Below are 18,108 nucleotides of genomic sequence, written 5' to 3' on the forward strand. Positions count from 1 at the left end.
GTGATGTTCACTCTTCAAGGAGAAATTATTGTGTACGCAATCCGAACGTGTTCGGATGTGCGTACACAATGTTTATTTTATTGCGTATTTTTTGATACATAATTTTTATACGTATTTTTTGTGTATTTAGTGAGTATTAATTATTTGCTACTTATTTTATCACGAAAAAATTATGTATCAAAAAATACGCAACAAAATAAGCAGTGTGTACGCACATCCGAACACGTTCGGATTGCGTACACAATAATTTCTCCTCTTCAAGAGCATAGTCATTAGGCAATCTCTGGTGAAGGTTAGAGAATTGAATACCGTGGTCGTATCTAGTCGCAAGTTCTTATAGTTGTCTAAGGTTTCATTTGGAACAGCTTTTTTTCTGCTTTTTAAAATAACTTTCCAGTACAAAAGTTTCTCGTACAAAAAATTTTTGTACTTAAAAACCGCTTTAAAAAATAGTAAGAAAAATATCTCAAATGAAGCCCCGGTGATGAATTTGTTCTTCAACAGTTTAGTCCATGTGGATTAATTTTTCATGTTATTACTTCTGATCAAGCTTTCAAGTTTTTCTTTGGCACATCCTCTTCTATAGAAAATATTAGCGAAAGGGGCCAACTTCAAATTGCCCTTGATTTGTGTTATAATTTTATGCTGGAATTTTTGCAAAACAGTTTTAATATGAGAAGTTTCATAACTTGCCTTTTTTTTTTTCGGTCGCCTTCAAATTACAATACAAATAACAATGTTTACTTTTCAAGAGCGTAGTCACAAGGCTCATAGCTCTATCCATAATCCATATAACACCATGAGATGCTAATGAGATTTCTTCTTTATAGAAAAAGGTTGAAATTTAATGACTGGCATTTTTACTACACTGTGATTCTATCATTTATTTGGAAGGAAATTCTAGTGGTTTGATGTCTGATACTCCTGCTCCATTTCCCATTTAGGACGGCGTCCGGACTCCAATTAGAATTGACCACGTCATTTATACACAAGCTATGTACAGGCTGATGTGGCCTGTTCTGATTGAAGCTCTGACGCAAACTACGTTCAGACTGCGCATGTAATAATTTCTCTTTCATGCGTTGATTCTATATATTTCCCTATTGCAGCATTCAAAAGTTATCGGATTTTCATTGTGGATGATCCAGAAATCAGTTTTTATATAGTGGAATCTTGTAGGATTCTAAGAAACTACTAATTTTGGGTTGTTTTAGGCTTCGTTTGAGACGACTTTCTTACTGTTTCTTAAAGCAACTTTTTAGTACTTTTTTTTTGGCTAAAAAATTGCTTTAAAAAAAGCAGTAAGAAAGCTATCCTACACGAAGTCTTAGATTTAAAATAGCTTCTCTAAGCCTTTAAAAATCATGGAGTGGCTTAATAAACATGCAGATTTCTCTAAAAAATAATTTTTATCAATGTGGATTATTTGAGCACTCTTGATGATAACTTTCAAGGAAAATCTTTCCACTTCTATCAGTGTGAGTGGTGGATCTTTGGTGGTTTCTATTTAGGTTCTTTTTCAACTACGTACTATGTTATTGATTTTTGTGTAATGATTTAGATTTTGATGATGGTTTTTGTTTAGTCAATGATTTCTTTCAAATTTCAAATTTTGGCAACTTCTTTATTATTGTTTAGATGAAATTAGTCGATAAGAGTTTGAAATAATACATTTATTACTATATTCCTCATAATTAAGATGACTATTGATGAATTTGAGCAACTCAAATAAAATCCTTGGCTACTACTAGCCAAGCATATATTAGAAAGATCCTTCTCATAAAATATGAGTGAGTACAAATTAATAGACTACAAATCCTTCAATTCCCACATCTTTCATTGAAATTCCACTATGACTAACTTTTCTATTACCTCATTTTCAACCAGGCTTGAAAATTTTATGGTTATTCATGCACATTGGTGAATTGGAACAATTATTACGTACTCCGACCGGACGTAGAGGAACGTCCGGTCGGAAGCAAATTCCCGCCAAAAAACGAGTTGTACCGAGTAAATACCGAGCAATACCAAACAATAACGAAGAATACCATCATTTGAAGATCCAATACCGAGTTATACCGGGCTTTACCGAGCAAATACTGAGTTATACCAAAGTTGTGCCGAGTTTTTCCCCAAAAAACTCGGTACAACTCGGTATTTCTCGGTACAGCTCGGTATAACTCGGTATTGGTCTTCAGAGAACGGTATTCCTCATTATTATCAAATAATACCTAGTTGTACCGAGCAAATACCTAATTTTTTGACGGGAAATTGCCTCCGATCGGACGTTCCTCTACATCCTTGCACCGAACGTAATAAAAGTTCGGTGAATTGAGTGATGCATTATCTCTTAAACTTTGCAAAAGAAGTAATTATTCTCAATGGAAGGTCAGAGAACCACCTAAGTGGCAAATTCTTAGAGTAAAAAATGAAATGCACTTCAATGCATCACTGATATTTAGTAGAGAAATGTCGAGCTCATATAAAGAGATATTATTAGCCGGATTTGCCTTTCTCATACAAGAGTCCATGCAAGGAATTTTAAACTTTGTTGGAGGCTACTCTACGATCTCTCTTAAAAATTGTATTTGATAATTTAGGTTTTGTTTGGGACGATTTTTTTATTGCTTCTTAAAACGGAATTTTAGTACAAAAATTAAAATTTTTGAAGCAATAAAAAAGCTGTCCCAAATGAAGCCTTGGGCTTGGTTTGAGACGACTTTCTTACTGTTTCCTAAAGCAACTTTCTAATACAAAAATTTAAACAATAAGAAAGTCGTCCCCAAACGAAGTCTTAGTCTTGCACTTTCAACTCTTCGAGGAGGGGGAGTAAATTATTCATTGCTTTTAAGGACAAATGTCTCGTATGGTGCTAAGAGTTGAAGTCAATACTCTCAAATTTGGAGGTTGACAGCGTATAAAGAAGTTTGAAGAGCCTTCAAGAATTTTAGCACTTGTAGTGTCTCTAAGAATTCACTACAATACTTTTTGAATCAACCTTGAAAGCCTTTCCTTCATTTCAACATGTTGTTTATTGATGAGAAAATCCTAATACTCTATGTTCACTAAATTCTCTCTATTTCTTCTATAATGCTTGCAATTCTTAGTATCTATTATATGGCATTGATTCACATTCACCTCATTTTTTAGGATATGGGATCAAATTTTGTCGATGGATGATACTAAAATCTTAGTAATAAGAATGATAAGATAGAAATGACAACAAGTAGAGAGATAAAGAGAGATAAGAGAGAATTTATAGTGAGAAGCTATAGGATTTCATTCGATTAAAGAAAGTATATGAGCTTGAGTACAATTGATATAATGTGTCAGTCTCCTAATGACCATTTAAGGAGAGATTATTAGGTGCGGAGTGCGGATGAGTAGAACCGTTCGCATATGCATTGGGTACCTAATTAGGTACCGCTGGGTACCGTTAGGTACCCAGTATTTGTGCGGACGGTGTGCACTCCGCATCTAATAATTTTTCATGTTTATAGGCTTAGGTAAAGATTCAATATTATATAAAAAGTTGTTTGGATATATAAGTAAAAGGTATATATCAAGATTTAAAGGTATGTTAGTTGGAACTTGAATTAATTGTATGAGTTGGAGAGGAGATTGTGTGAATCAGTAATTAATGATTTGATTTGATTTAGTTGTCCTATACATACATGCACACATGAGGTATCTAATTTTGTGAGTTCGAGAAGCAATAATGTAAGTATGCAATTTTATTAATATAATTGGCTACTCTGATTGTGTATAGTTGTATACGAGTGAATTTAATTAGTTATATGTAATATTGGTCTCTGCATCACACATTTATGTTTAGCTAAAAATTATAATTTATGTAGTCATATCATATGTAATTTGTCGTATATTATGATTGGTCTTGTGCAAGTCCATTAGATTGTATCTTGTGATAGATATTTATACAATCATACTTGTCCATATGCTGATACACTTAACAATTATATTAAATTGTTTGCATATTCATGGTTCTATATATAAGAGAGTGTCATATAACTTGGAAGGGAAAATGCTATGATCCGAAAAGCCTGAGAAAGTGTCATGTTAGGTGGTAAGTAAATGGGACAATGTGATCATAATGGGCAGTGCGACCTTGGTATGATATAAAGCCTAGAAGCTATTAATTTGAAGCCTAAGGGAGATAGAAGCATTGCGATCTCAAGAACCTAGCTACATGTTATGATATGGAACCTACAGACGATAGAGTAAGTGTGACCTCATGAGCCTACAAGCTATGATATGAAGTCTATGGGCGACAGAGCAAATTTGACCTCAAGAGCCTATAGATATGATATGAAGCCTATGCCTGATGGAGATAATGCGATCATAGGAGCTTGTAATATCCCATATATTGACTGACAAATATTTCTTTTCCTATAGTCAATATAACTCCAAATCATAAAGCGTCTTCTTCATAGCGTTGTTATTGTAGTATTTTACTTGCACGATTTTTTCATAATTTTTGGGCACCGGTGAAAAATCTTTAAGGTACTTGTCGATACAAGTTAAGATTTTGGGATCGTTAGGTATCCATTTCACAAACCGATTTCATTGATATTTTTTAAATAAAATGATATATTTTTTTATAATTTTTGAAGTCCTAAAATTATTATTGGAATTTTATACTTAAAATTTTATTAAATTAAATATTATATATATTATATATATTATTATATTATTATTATTTATTATAAAATATCTTAAACTTTTAAGAATTTATTTAATTTAAACCCTTTTCACCTCTTTATCTCGGCATAACAGAGAAGTTTTAGGTAATGTGAGAGAAAAGTGAGGAGATAGAAAATGAAACTTGAGATTTTGAAGCCCTAGAGTGATTTTTCGCCTGTCTATGTTGTTGGAAGATTTTTTTGTCTCGCTGTAAGGAATATTTACTCTATTTCTGATTTTAAATATTTTATGTTTTTGATATTTTTTTTATCAAATTTATATTTTTATTATAAAAATATGAAAAATTTTATACTGGTAAAACTTTCATCACGTAACTTTTTATATATTATAGATATTGAGATTATGAATATTTTTAATATTTATTTGAGATTTTTACCAGGTGATTTTAAAAATACAGTGATTTTTATCTACTCATAAATTTATTTTGAAATATAAAAATAGTGGTTTAATTCAACTAAAGCTTTAGAATATTATTTTATGCAATATCTGATAATTTGGTTAAATCTTGAAAATGTGAATTTTTGCTCAGTATTATTTTTATTGCCTACCATTATGATATTTTGGCATTCTTTAAATTAAGCTCAATTATATTTTATTTGCTGTAATATATTAAAAATGAATGTAGATATATAATTAAGATTATTGTTATAGTATTATTACAATCAAGTGTGTGTAAATGACAAGTAAAGACTGATTGACCCATTAGTTTGAGACTAATTGATCTATACGGGATGGTGGGCCTACGGGTTTTTCTTTAAATACTGTGGTTTTGTGTTATCCTTTACCGATTCACATGATATATTAATTAGGAGTTATAAGGAGATGATTTTTATGATGGCAAGCAAAGAGTGATGATTTTGATTATTGAGCCAACGATTTACTAATACTAATACAATACTAAAAAACTCCGTGATAGTTTTGACTTTTTATTTGTGTAGTATTATTACTAAAATGCATGTTCTTCAAATAATATTTCTACATTGATTTAATGATCATATAAATGTAACAGTCATGATTTGACTGTTGACATGCATATTGCTCATTTGTCATGCTTTGAATTTAATTATAGATTTTGGTAACTTGTTGGGCCTTTTAGATCATTATATGCGGTTAAATATTTTCAGGTAAGGGTAAATGTTAGGAGTGTGAGGCTGATCTGGATTCTTCAGGTTTTGTTTCTTTTTAGTTTAGCTATTCTTTTGCACTTAGGACAGTGTTGCTATGATATGATTGTGTAGATCCTGAGTAGTGTATATGACTTTAGAAAATTAAATATATATGTGTACATTGATATTTTAAATTATAGAATTTATTTTTATTGCTTATTATTGATAGATGAAATTAGATAGCATTGGTTATTAAAAGATAAATAAATAATTCTTTCAAATTAGATTCTAGGCATCACAAAGCATACGAGCTATCATATGAAGCTTACATGAGATAGAGGTAATGCAACCTTAGGTGTCTATAGGCTATAAACCTAGACCTAACCATGTAGATATGACAGTTTCCAAGGTTGAAAAAATGAAATTATTTGATGAATTGAAAGATATAAGGATGATTATAAATTATGATGTATGAATTACTGATTGAATACATTTGGCATGATTGATGATGTTGATAGTATGTGACATGTAGTGATGATACTAGCATTATGGGACAGTTGAAAGTTTGGTTCAGATGAGCATAGTTCATACATACGACATTATTTTTGCCTGTTAAATAAGCTCATACTATGTGTATTTTCTTTTGAATGGTTACATGCAGTTCTTACTTCCACTTGTTGATGCACAAGTAAGTATTGTGTTTTATATATTTGAATACGGTATTAGAACTACATATTTTTCTGAACCTTATTGCTCACCATATTTTATTATGAATATTGTTACAATAACGGGCAGGGATAAGGTGAAAGTTGACTAGACTCACATAAATTTTAAATTTATGTTTGGTTTTGTGGTAGTATGAGGAGTCCTAAGTAGAGGTACTTGAACTGTTGCTATGAAAATACCTTTAGGTGATTAGTTTTTCTGTAATTATTTACATATAAAGTGCGTGAAGAAAATATGATATTTCTATTTTAAGAGGAATAAAGATAGTTAAAAAGATTTGTGTTATGAATTTTTAGGAATTATATGATTTTCTTTATTATACCATGTGTTATTTTGAAGGGGCAGCATGGGGTGTGACATGTTTGAGATCAAACATGAAAAGTGCTCAAAGATTAAAAAAATAGTGAATATTAAGGTGTTGCTAAGAGAATGCAAGAAAATTTTAGAATTGAGGTTCATGTGCAATCTAGGAATCAACTTCAATATCAAATAACTACATAGTGGTGGATCTAGCGTTAGGGCCCAAAGGCATGGGCTTCCATTGGCCCATCAAAAAAAGCCCAAAGTAATTCTAATGAAAAAGAAAAACACTTTCATAGGGATAAGAACATGGGTTCTTTGTTTCTTAAAATAGCCTTCATCCACTTTACCATAATTTCTGACCATGTAAAAATTATTTACTTTATTATACTTAAGTCATCATAAAATTTTATAAAACTATTTTTGCTTTATTGATCATTTATGAAGATATTTTCAAAGAATAATAATAATTGTATTCATAAATATTACATTTGAAAAATCTAAAATTTACATCAATAAAAATTATATAATAATAATAATAATAATAAAATTAAATCCTAAAAATTAAAGTGAAATAAGATAATATACCATTTTATGTAATACAACTAATATAATATATAATTTAATAATTTATTCAAAATAAATATTGATTTTTTTAAACATCAAATATTATTTAACTACTAAATATTAAATGAAAAAGTAAAATAAATCACTTATAAAATATTAACGGCATTTTAAAAATTACTAATTTATGCCCCACTAATAAACATTTGTAGTTACCCCCGTCATCATGTGTATCTTGGGATGAAAATAAAAATAAGACATTGCCACTAGGAAAATGAATTATTTATGTATTCTTTGGTAGCTAAATAACATAAGGCTATTATTTTTTGTTTGTTGTATTACAAGTTTTTACAACAAATGCATATTTTTTGAATATTCCAATTACAAATTAGATTGAGTCAGAGAATATTTATAGTGAATGATATGCTACTAAAGAGTGGAGAAATAAATTTTTGATGTGAAACTTAGGTTTTGTTTGGGACGACTTTCTTACTGCTTCTTAAAATAACTTTTAGCACAAAAATTAAAATTTTTTAACTAAAAATTGCTTTAAGAAGCATAAAAAAATCGTCCCAAACAAAGCATTAATGATGGATTAATAATTTTGAGCAATAATGTTTTAATATTATAAATGCATATCTTCAGACATTTGATTTGGTTTGGTGATTTGGATTATGAATTAGATAAGACTAATTGATTTTAGTTGTAAATTTCAAAAAAATCAAACTTACCAAAATAAATTTTCAAACAAAATTAAGTCAAATTGAAATACAGTTGGGTTAATTTAATTTAGTTTTAAATGAATCAAAATATAATTAATTTTCATAATAAACCTAATTATCTTTAGCTTACATAATATATATATATATATATATATATATAGAGAGAGAGAGAGAGAGAGAGAGAGAGAGAGAGAGAGAGAAAGATCCACAGAGTCTTAGGGTGGTTGGTGGGCGAGCACGGTTGGGAAACCCCATCCCGGATTAGAATCCCCTCTGTGGGCACGATGCCGATAGGTGGCCTCGCTAGGTTCTGCCAAGAGATTATTTATGTCGCCAAGCGCTCTCCCCGAAGTGGCAGCCGTAGATACACCGGTTTCAAATATATATATATTAGAAAGATTAAAATACAATTTTTGTTAAAATTTATAAATTTGTCATGTGGAATAAATAATATCCAAATTTATTTATATGGCTTTATTGATTTAATATTTGAAGAAAGGATTTTGCCATTTTTTAAAATCTAGTTCTGGTATTACGAAGAGGGATTGCATATATATACAAAAATTACGGTAATCATTTTCTGCGTCCGCTTCCTCCCGCTCAAGGGTTTCGAAACCTCAAAAGCCCACCTCTCCTTCTCTGTAGGTCTCGATCTCCGCTTCGTTCTAGATTTCTGTAGAAAACATCTTCCTTTCTGTCAACCAGGCTTCTACTTTCTCCGATAAAGACGACGCGGAGTTTCTAGGGTCGTTTGAAAGTATTGAAAGCGTCCAGCTTGAGGTAGGAATGGGACTTTGATTTTGATGGAGTGCTATGAGGATCTAGGGTTTGTGTTTCAACGTTGCTGAGGATTGATATTCTGAATTCTGGTGGATATCCGGTGATAATGGGTGAGATGGATGTGGAGCCATGGAAATATGGTGCTTGCTTAGACCCTGAGTTGCTTCATCTCGCGGAGGTTTCTCCTCTGGCCTTGAAGGAAAATCCTCAGATTGCGGAGCAGCTTTATTCTCAGTGGCTTTCGCTTCCAGAGACAGTCCGTCTGGTATGAATCTTAGTGTACTCCCCAATCTTCGTGTTCATTAGTTGTTGCTAGGGCTGATAATTGTATACAAAATGCGCAACTTTAAACTCACTTTTAATTAGTTTGATTCAATTCTTGATTATATACCATGTGAATGCTGCATATATATCATATGATATGTAATCATGAATTGAATCATACTAATTTCACTTTGGCTTGCAACCAATTCTTATATATCTACATTAGTGATCTAACAAAGTATTAATAATTTAATGGTCTCTACTTGAATCAACTTGAAAATTGGCTTGCAACCGAACAATTTGAACTCATCTCGAACTCGATTTGAGCTGAAATCAAAATTTCAAGATGAGGTAGACTTGCTTAAACTTGACTTTATATGAGTTGTTGCTTTGGAATACAAGTGTTTTTAAAAATAGATGCTGGAAGGTTACATTATTATTTGTCTGGCTTCACTCACTTCTTTTAGTGTAGTGCTTCCTTTTTTTTTTCTGGTATTGAGAGTGTTAATATGTTTGTTGAGGGTGTCATTTTATTTGACGAGGAATCTGTACACCAGAATCTGTAGGAAGTGCATAATCAACCTTTAGAGGTGGAGAAAACTTGAGGATGAGCTCATTTTGAATGTGACGCAATCTCATTCTAATTGTTTCATGCATTCAGTTGTTTGATAATTATTTGCAGAACTGTTAAAATTGAATCCTTGGAATTAGAGGAGTTGTAATCTTTGATGCCAGGGAATGATTTTTTTTTTTAACAAATATTCAAGTTAATACTAATTCCCATTGTCCTTTAGTTTGCGTTTGTTGCTTTTTTTTTTGTTTGGTGGTATTTGTTATCACTACCTGGTTAAATACTTAAGTCATGGATGTTTAGTGTTAAGTCATACTCCTTTTTTCAAGCGCTGTGTTACATGGTACATGCTGAAAGCTTTGGTACTTCTGACATAATTGGACCCAAAATAACATCTGAGATCAACTGCACACTAGGTACCATATGCCGCTACTTGGAAGATGTTGGTAAGGTATCTCCTTTTAAAATATCATGTAAAAAGTTTGAATTTGGTGTTTTTGACAGATACCAATACATTGCATTCCTAAACTACTTTATTAAGATGAAAGTAACTATTGTTAAGAAGCACTAATAGTTAAAATTGAGATCCATAATGTGCTTTCCATTTCCTAGTAAAACACAAAAAATTATCAAAAGGTTTGTAATTAAAATCATACTTGGTCCTTTTTGGCATAAAATAAAATAATATCTCCTACAACAGATACTGATAGAAATATAACATAGAATTATAACAAATATCATTCAAATTGTTTAATATGTGATTATTTATAATGTTACAATATATAATATATAACAATTTTGTAAAATAAATGTTTGGTTTTTTAATCAAAATAATAAGTTGACCGTAATATCATAATTCATTGAATTTTCTCAGTCAATATGTGGTAAAGATTTATAAAATGATTAAATTTTCAAGTCTAAAATTTTCAATTATGTTAGCTTCTTTGCAATTCAAAACATTGTGGAAAAATATTCAAGAACTTGAAAAGCAGGTTCTAGAAGAAGTTGAAAAAGAAGAAATTAAGATGGGAAGGCATGATATGCTTCTTTCTGTTTTGCAAGAGCAAGAATATGTGATGGCTTACCTAATGAAGTAAAAATATGTTCCTTAGTACCATTTAACTGAAGTTTCACACTTATTTCCTAATCAATATTACAAAAAAGAAAACCATTAGCAATTTTTTGTGATCGTCTTGATGTCTTCCTGACCGAAGGCTTTCCAAATCCCAACAATGATCACCTTTTTAAAATGAATTGCTTGAGAAGGTGCGACCCAAGGCACCAAAATGCTTTTGATGAATTAAATCCATAAAACAAATTGAGGTTTTAAGTTTCACATTGCACGGGTATTCAAAAATGAAAGTAAGGGAAGATAGAGTTGGTCATATAGCTTCTTCAGGGAGGATGTATATAACAGTAGCGTAACTGCATATCATGTGTGATTGTGTTGGAGGTAATGGTGGAACTCTATTATGATATGGTAGCTCAAATGAATACATTTGCAGTATGATTTTATTTTGGGTCAGTTGAAGGTTTGCATTGGCATTTTTGTATTGGAGTAGACTTCAAAATAGTCCCTTTATTATTCATATATGGCCAATTTAGTCCCAGAATATCATGTTTCTTTAATTTAATCCCTCGACCATACAAAATTGATCCAAAATGATCCCTTTGAGACTAAATTGTGATCACTTTTGTATAGTTGAGAGACTAAATTAAGGTGACGTGATCTTGGGACTAAATTGACCACACAAATGGTCCAATGACTATTTTGATTTTTTTAAGCAAGTACAAATTAGTATGTGTATGCCTGTTTTGAGATTGTATAATCAAATTGAATTACTATAATGGTTCAATCATGTTGTATGTATGCTGTAATTAGCAAGTACATAAAATACTTTATTATTAGTTCAGTTAGCTTCACTATGATGTTTAATTTGAGTTAGTATTGCACATAGCATGAATGAGGATATATATATATATATATATATATATATATATATTAAGATGTTAGTAAATATTTTGTCATTTTGACTGATATTGCATTAACACTGCCGTTGCCAGGTCCCAAATCCTAGATGAGAAAAGTAGAGGGTTGCGCTAGGTAGTCAACAGTCAGCGTAAAACTTGTTGATTAATCATGACATGAATTTTTTAAAAAATTTTGTTAATGCTAGAGCGTCCTTTGGAAGCGACGCTCTGTATGACCTGAATACAATGACAAGTGTGCAAGGGACATTGCACTGGCACTTGGGTGCAGTGTTAAATAGGCAACGGTTCCCACATCAAGGATGTATGTGGGCAAAAAAACTAGCCTATGAAACTAAAATTAGGATAAAAACTTGGAATATAGGCTCCCTTATAGGAAAATTAATGGAATTAATAGATATTATGATTTATAGGAAGTTAAATATTTTGTACATTCAGAAAACTAAATAGGTTAGAGATAAATCTAAGGAGATTGATATTTTAGAATATAAATATGGTATTCGGGTAGGAGTCGTACTAGAAATGGTGTATGTATGATTATAGATAAAAGTTTCAAAGATAATATTGTAAAAATTAACAGAATTGGAGATAGAATTATATTTTTAAAGATTATTGTTGATGCTTAAGATTGTTAATATTATAAGTGTGTTTGCTTCACAAGTAGTTTTGGATATGTGTTCAAAATTAAAATTTTGGAATGACTTAGAAGAATTAATACAAAAGATATCTCTTGAAGAAATATTTTTTTATTGGAGGAGATTTAAATGGACATGTTGGTAGAGAAGTAGATGATTTTAAAAGCATTCACAATGGTCATGAGTTTGGAACGACAAATGAAGGTGGTATGATCATATTAGATTTTTTTTTAGCTTATGATTTTAATAGCTTATACCTTATTTAAGAAAAGAGATGATCATCTTATCACTAATAAAAATGGATATAATAAAACGCAGATTGATTATTTTCTTATAAGAAAATTTGATGGTTTAGATTGCAAAAATTTTAAAGTTATTATGAGTGAAAATTTATATACCCAACATCGATTATTAGTTTTTGACTTCAAGATAATGGGGCAAAAAATAAAAAAAGAAAGTAAAATATTTTTTTAGGATTAGATAGGGGCATTTAAATAATATTAACAAAAGTATTTTTGAGAGTAAGATTTTATATCTGAAGATTTTGTATGTGCATGAAAATGCTAATGTTATGTGGGAAAAAGTGACTAGTGATATTAAGATTATTGCAAAAGATGTGCTTGAAGTTTTGAAGGAAAAAACTCCTAAAAGTAAAAATAGTTTGTGGTGGAATCCAAATGTACAAGAAAAGATAAAAAATAAGTTGTTATAAAAATTGTGTTAGATGTAAAAATTTTGATAATTGGAAAAACTATAAAGAGGTTCGTAAGAAATCTAAGAAATCTATTTGCGATGCAAAGAACAGGTTTTAATGATTTATATAATAGATTAGTACTAAGGAGGGAGAAAGATATATGCATAAACTAGTCAAACAAAGAGATAGGAGTAGTAAGGATTTAGTTCAAGTGAACTCTATTAAGGATGAAGATCAAAAGTATTTTTCTTAGAAGATATTCAACAAAGGTGGATAAGATAATTTGCTAAACTTTTTAATGAAGAATGTGAAAATACAATTGACTTTAGTGACTTTAGCTCCCTAAATGAAAATAAAGATTTTTGCTTTTATTGACGTATTAGTAAAACCGAAGTTAGAGAGGCTTTAAAGAAAATGAAGTATGGAAAAGCTATTGGACCTGATTATATTCGAATAGAGATGTGCAAATGCTTAGGAGATGAAGGAATTTCTTGGCTTACTAAACTTTTTAATACTGTTTTGAAGACTAAAATGATGTTAGATTAGTGGAGAATGAATGTGTTAATTCCTATTTTTAAGAATAAAAATGATGCACAGGAGTGTGTGAATTATAGAAGAATTAAGTTAATGTGTCATACTTTAAAACTATGGGAGCGAGTTATTGAGCGTAGGTTGCGGTGTGATACTAATGTTTCTCAAAATCAATTTGGATTTATGTCGGGTAGGTATACTATGGAAGCCATACATTTATTGAGAGGTTTGATGGAGAAATATAGAGAGAATAAGGAGGATCTACATATGATATTTATTGATTTAGGAGAAGGCATATGTTAAGTTCCAAGAGAGAGTGCTTATGAGAGAAGTTCTTGAAAGAAGGGTTGATAAACGCTTATATTTAAATCATTAAGATATGTATGCAATGAGCTATTACTTGTGTTCAAACACAAGGTGGTTTGACAAGTATTTTTCTATTTTGTTGGATTACATTAAGGATACGCCTTAAGTCTATATCTTTTTGCTTTAGTAATGGATGTTCCAATAGACATTTGCAAGAGGATGTACTTGGTGTCATGCTTTTTGCTGATGATATTTTCTTGTTGATAAGACTAGAGAGGGAGTTGAAAGGTAATTTGAACTTATGGAGGTCAACCTTAGAGTCTAAAGGTTTTTGCTTGAAGTAGATCTAAACTGGATATATGGAGTGTAATTTTAGTAGTAATAGACCTAGTGAGGGAATTGTGACTTTGGGCGATCAAGTCATTAATAAGAGTACACGTTTTAGATATCTTGGATCTATTGTTCAGGGTGATGGTGAAATAGATGGGGATATTTTAGTATCATTATTCAAGTTGGATTGGTTTGAAGTGAGGAATGCACTCAGGCTTGTTTGTGGCGATAGAAAAATCCTTCCTCTAATTAAGGGAAAATTTTATAAGATGGTGGTGAGACCTGCAATGCTTTATGGTGCCGAATGATGGCCATTAAAAGAGAAGCATAATACTAAGTTAAGTGTTGCAGAGATGAGGATGCTTAGGTGGATGAGTGGCTTTACCCTTAGAGATATGATACAAAATGAGCATATACGTGAAATGGTTGGAGTAGCTCCAATGAAAGATAAGATTAGAGAGAGTCGCCTTAGATGATTTGGTCACATTAAACGGAGGCCTTCCGATGACCCGGTTAGTAAAATTGAGGTATTAGATTTAACTTGTGTTAAGAAAGGTAGAGGTAGGCCTAAAAAGACTTGGTTAGAAAATATTAGAAATGGTCTTTCTTTATTAGATTTAAATGAGAAATTGACTTGTAACAGGACACAATGGTGAAAAATGATTCATGTAGCCGACCCCACGTAGTGGGACAAATGTTTGATTTTGTTATTGTTGTTGTTGTGACTGATATTGCATTAGAGTTGCTTCATCCAGATGTTGGTTAAATCTTTAGCTAGCTCTGTGGAAACTATTCTGTTGAATGCTATTGCACTTTGTTAACATTGAATATATGTATCTTTTTTATTTAGCTTGAATTAAAATTATATCAGATCATTATTCTAAGATAGATATAATGCATTCCTCCTTAATGATGGTTCACGTCTGCTCCAAGATTATGGGGTGATACTAGAGCTAATATAATTTGAATGTAACGTTGAAATTGTAACTTTGCTTGTTTGGTTACTATTGAGTGCTAGTTTTTGCTGGCAAATTGCACATATTTTCCTGTGGTTTACATTAGATTTTCAAAGATTTCTGTCAATCCACCTATGAGTTACTTGGCAAGGTGCCGCAATCAAACATTTCTTTGCCGCTTCTTTGTGGTGTATCTTCATATATGATGACATGCTATGCTCGATGGCTGACTGTAATCTTCATTAGGCTTCCCTATCAGGATTCACTTTATATGTTTGTAAATTAATTTTCCTACTTTTCCCTTTTCTCTTCATGGGATGTCTGATGAAATCCCGCTATTTGTCTATTTGACTGTATTTGAAAAGTTCGTCTTGGCATATAGGTGAAATCTTTAATGGACGATGCAAAAGCGGGCATGCCATTGAATTTTAGCAATGGTGTTGGCACAAATGCTGCTACCGGCAATGCCTTGCCTGCTATGTTCCCTGTTGGCAGTGCTCCACCTCTTTCACCCAGGAGTAGTTCTGGATCTCCTCGTTTCATAAAACGTGGTTTAGGTGCTGGACCGTCATCCCTTGGATCTCCATTAAAATTAGTTACCGAGCCAGAGAAAGAAGTCATTCCTCAGGTATAAGCTTCTGATGACACTTATGCTCTAGTATTTGTAGTCGAAACACCTTTTAGTCTATTGTAACTATTAGTGCATGAAAGATAAATTCTTAAGATAAGAAGACATTCAACTAATGTGAATATTATTATTTTGCATTTAGATATTATTTTGACATCTCCGTCAAATTTGGACAGTTCTACTTTCGGAATGGACGACCACTTCCAAAAGAACTAAAAATGCAGAGCTTGGAAATAATTGCTCAGATTTTCTCTGGAAAATTAGACGGATTGCAAATTCACGGTCAATGCATACCTGGTTTATTAGTTATATTTTATTTATGTTGAACCACATTCTAGAAGGTGATCTATGTTCCTTTATCTGCTGCTAGAGTTTAAAACAGTTACAAAAGAAATCTGCAAGCTGCCAACATTTTTTTCTAGTGTTCTTTTCAGAAAGATCGATGCTGAAGGCACTGGATTTGTAAAGAGGTGTGCAAATCATCTTTTACCCGAAATTTCTAAGCATTTTTTGGCTTGAAAGTTGATGTGCTGAACTATAAGTTTAACTACAGGGGATTCCCAGTGTCAAATATTTGGGAGTTTTAAAGTTTTTTTGTCTATATAGCTTGAAACATAGTGTTTGGCTCATCTATGTTGGCAACTCTATCAGAATATACTTCAGTTCTGTTTCTGTATAAATATTTTGGTTGTGAGTTCTTCCGTCCTTTTGTCCTTCCTATCTGTGCAGGTTGCGTCACCTAGTGTATTCAGATTGAGGAAGATTCATATTTCCATGATGTAATGAATGCTATAATGTGAATCAATGTCTTCGTTATCATCATTCATCATAGGCAACCTTATGCTAACTTTTGGGATAGGAGGTTCTGTGTTGATAAAAAAATGGGAAATCTTGGTGGTTGCTAGCAGCTTTTTTTAATTTTATTTTTGAGGTTGTTGTAGTTATTGCTTTCAAGCTCTCCTCTTTTTCCTTGATGTTGCTGTAATTATTTGTTTTGTTTTTGGTGTTTTAATTTGTAGCATTTCTAAGCCGCATGATTTTGGTATAACTATAGGGATGCATTTGTTGCTTACTGGATGAATAGTAATATGATGACCATGGATACAGCAGCTCAAGTATTTAATATTTTGAAGCACTCAGATCGCAGCTACCTTATTCAGGTCAGTTTAACATTTTTTTTCCGTTTTTCTACCCCTATTTTTGGCTTAAACATCTTTTATCTATTATTTGGCTTCTAATTAAAACGATCTGCTGCAGCCTTTTATGCATGCAAATATTTGTCTTGTAACTTATACACTTCTACTCAGCAATGTGTTTAAGCCCTTGTGGCTTTATGATCTTTTTTTTTTCTTTTTATAATTTTAAGTGGATTAAAATGATTTGGTACAGGAGGACTTCAAACCCATACTGAGAGAACTTTTGGCAACTCATCCTGGATTGGAATTTTTGCAGGGTACTCCTGAGTTTCAGGATAGATATGGTGAGTTTTCTTAATAGCTAGCAATATATTTACCGATTTTACATTGTTTCCACAATTGGTTCTATTTTATTTTCACGAGAGTGTGTCAGACGTTGAATCTATTTACTATGCCCTATTAGAGGTCAACAATTCAAAGACACTGCGTTGTTCATGTTTGCTACTTTTGACTTCGAATAATAAATTGAGGTAGAGAAAAGGCACACGGTAAGAAAAAGGGAACTTAGAGCACTGAGTTGTGCAAGTAGAATGGAAAACATTATTTAGAGATACGGTATGAAGAGGCCTTTGTTCATGCGGAGCCTCCTCTTTGTAAGTAATAGTCTAAACTCTGAATCATCATATTAATTTCCATTTTTGTGAAATTAGGATGTCTCTGTTTTTGTTGGTTGGTGCGTGTCTAAGATGATCAACATCTATGGTCTTATCCAACTATTTGTTTTCAATTGCATTGTCCAATATCTTGCTTAAATAATTCTAAATTTTTTCATTTTTTTAAGACAATTTATTTTCTATTTTGTTATTTGTGAAAGCTTGGATTTGCATCATGTTTCCATGATGCTATATATTTTTACCATTGCATGTTTAGGCTTGCCAAAATATTTAGGTTTGGTTGGATCAACTTTTATTCAAATTGAACTCGGTACTCTTTTTTTTAAGCAAAATATATTAATATAACTGTTGATTGTATAAAAAAAAATAGAAAAAAAAAATCAGAGCAACCGACATACCTCCAAGCCGGCCCCACCACGGGCAGTTGGTCGTCAAATGACGCACCTCTTCGGAGGCACCGACAATTCAAAGCGA

The 18,108-nt window shown here is 31.6% G+C and overlaps 1 protein-coding gene across 2 annotated transcripts in view; it reads left to right on the plus strand.

Annotated features, from left to right (window-relative positions):
• The first annotated feature begins 8,705 nt into the window (after window positions 1-8,705).
• The window catches only part of LOC110107990 (serine/threonine protein phosphatase 2A regulatory subunit B''beta), a 33,436-nt gene continuing 24,033 nt past the window's right edge, over window positions 8,706-18,108 (plus strand). Inside the window, exons 1-6 of one of the 2 annotated variants that reach the window (XM_020838468.2) lie at window positions 8,706-9,185; window positions 15,579-15,824; window positions 16,001-16,106; window positions 16,195-16,294; window positions 16,879-16,984; window positions 17,214-17,304. In XM_020838468.2, coding sequence (XP_020694127.1) covers window positions 9,027-9,185; window positions 15,579-15,824; window positions 16,001-16,106; window positions 16,195-16,294; window positions 16,879-16,984; window positions 17,214-17,304 — 808 coding nt within the window. In that variant the 5' untranslated portion in view covers window positions 8,706-9,026. The remainder of the gene's footprint in view (window positions 9,186-15,578; window positions 15,825-16,000; window positions 16,107-16,194; window positions 16,295-16,878; window positions 16,985-17,213; window positions 17,305-18,108) is intronic. The other variant, XM_028697175.1, reaches the window with a different exon arrangement.

Source organism: Dendrobium catenatum, unplaced genomic scaffold, assembly GCF_001605985.2.
Source record: "Dendrobium catenatum unplaced genomic scaffold, ASM160598v2 fragScaff_scaffold_889, whole genome shotgun sequence".
In the NCBI taxonomy this organism is placed as follows: domain Eukaryota; kingdom Viridiplantae; phylum Streptophyta; class Magnoliopsida; order Asparagales; family Orchidaceae; genus Dendrobium; species Dendrobium catenatum.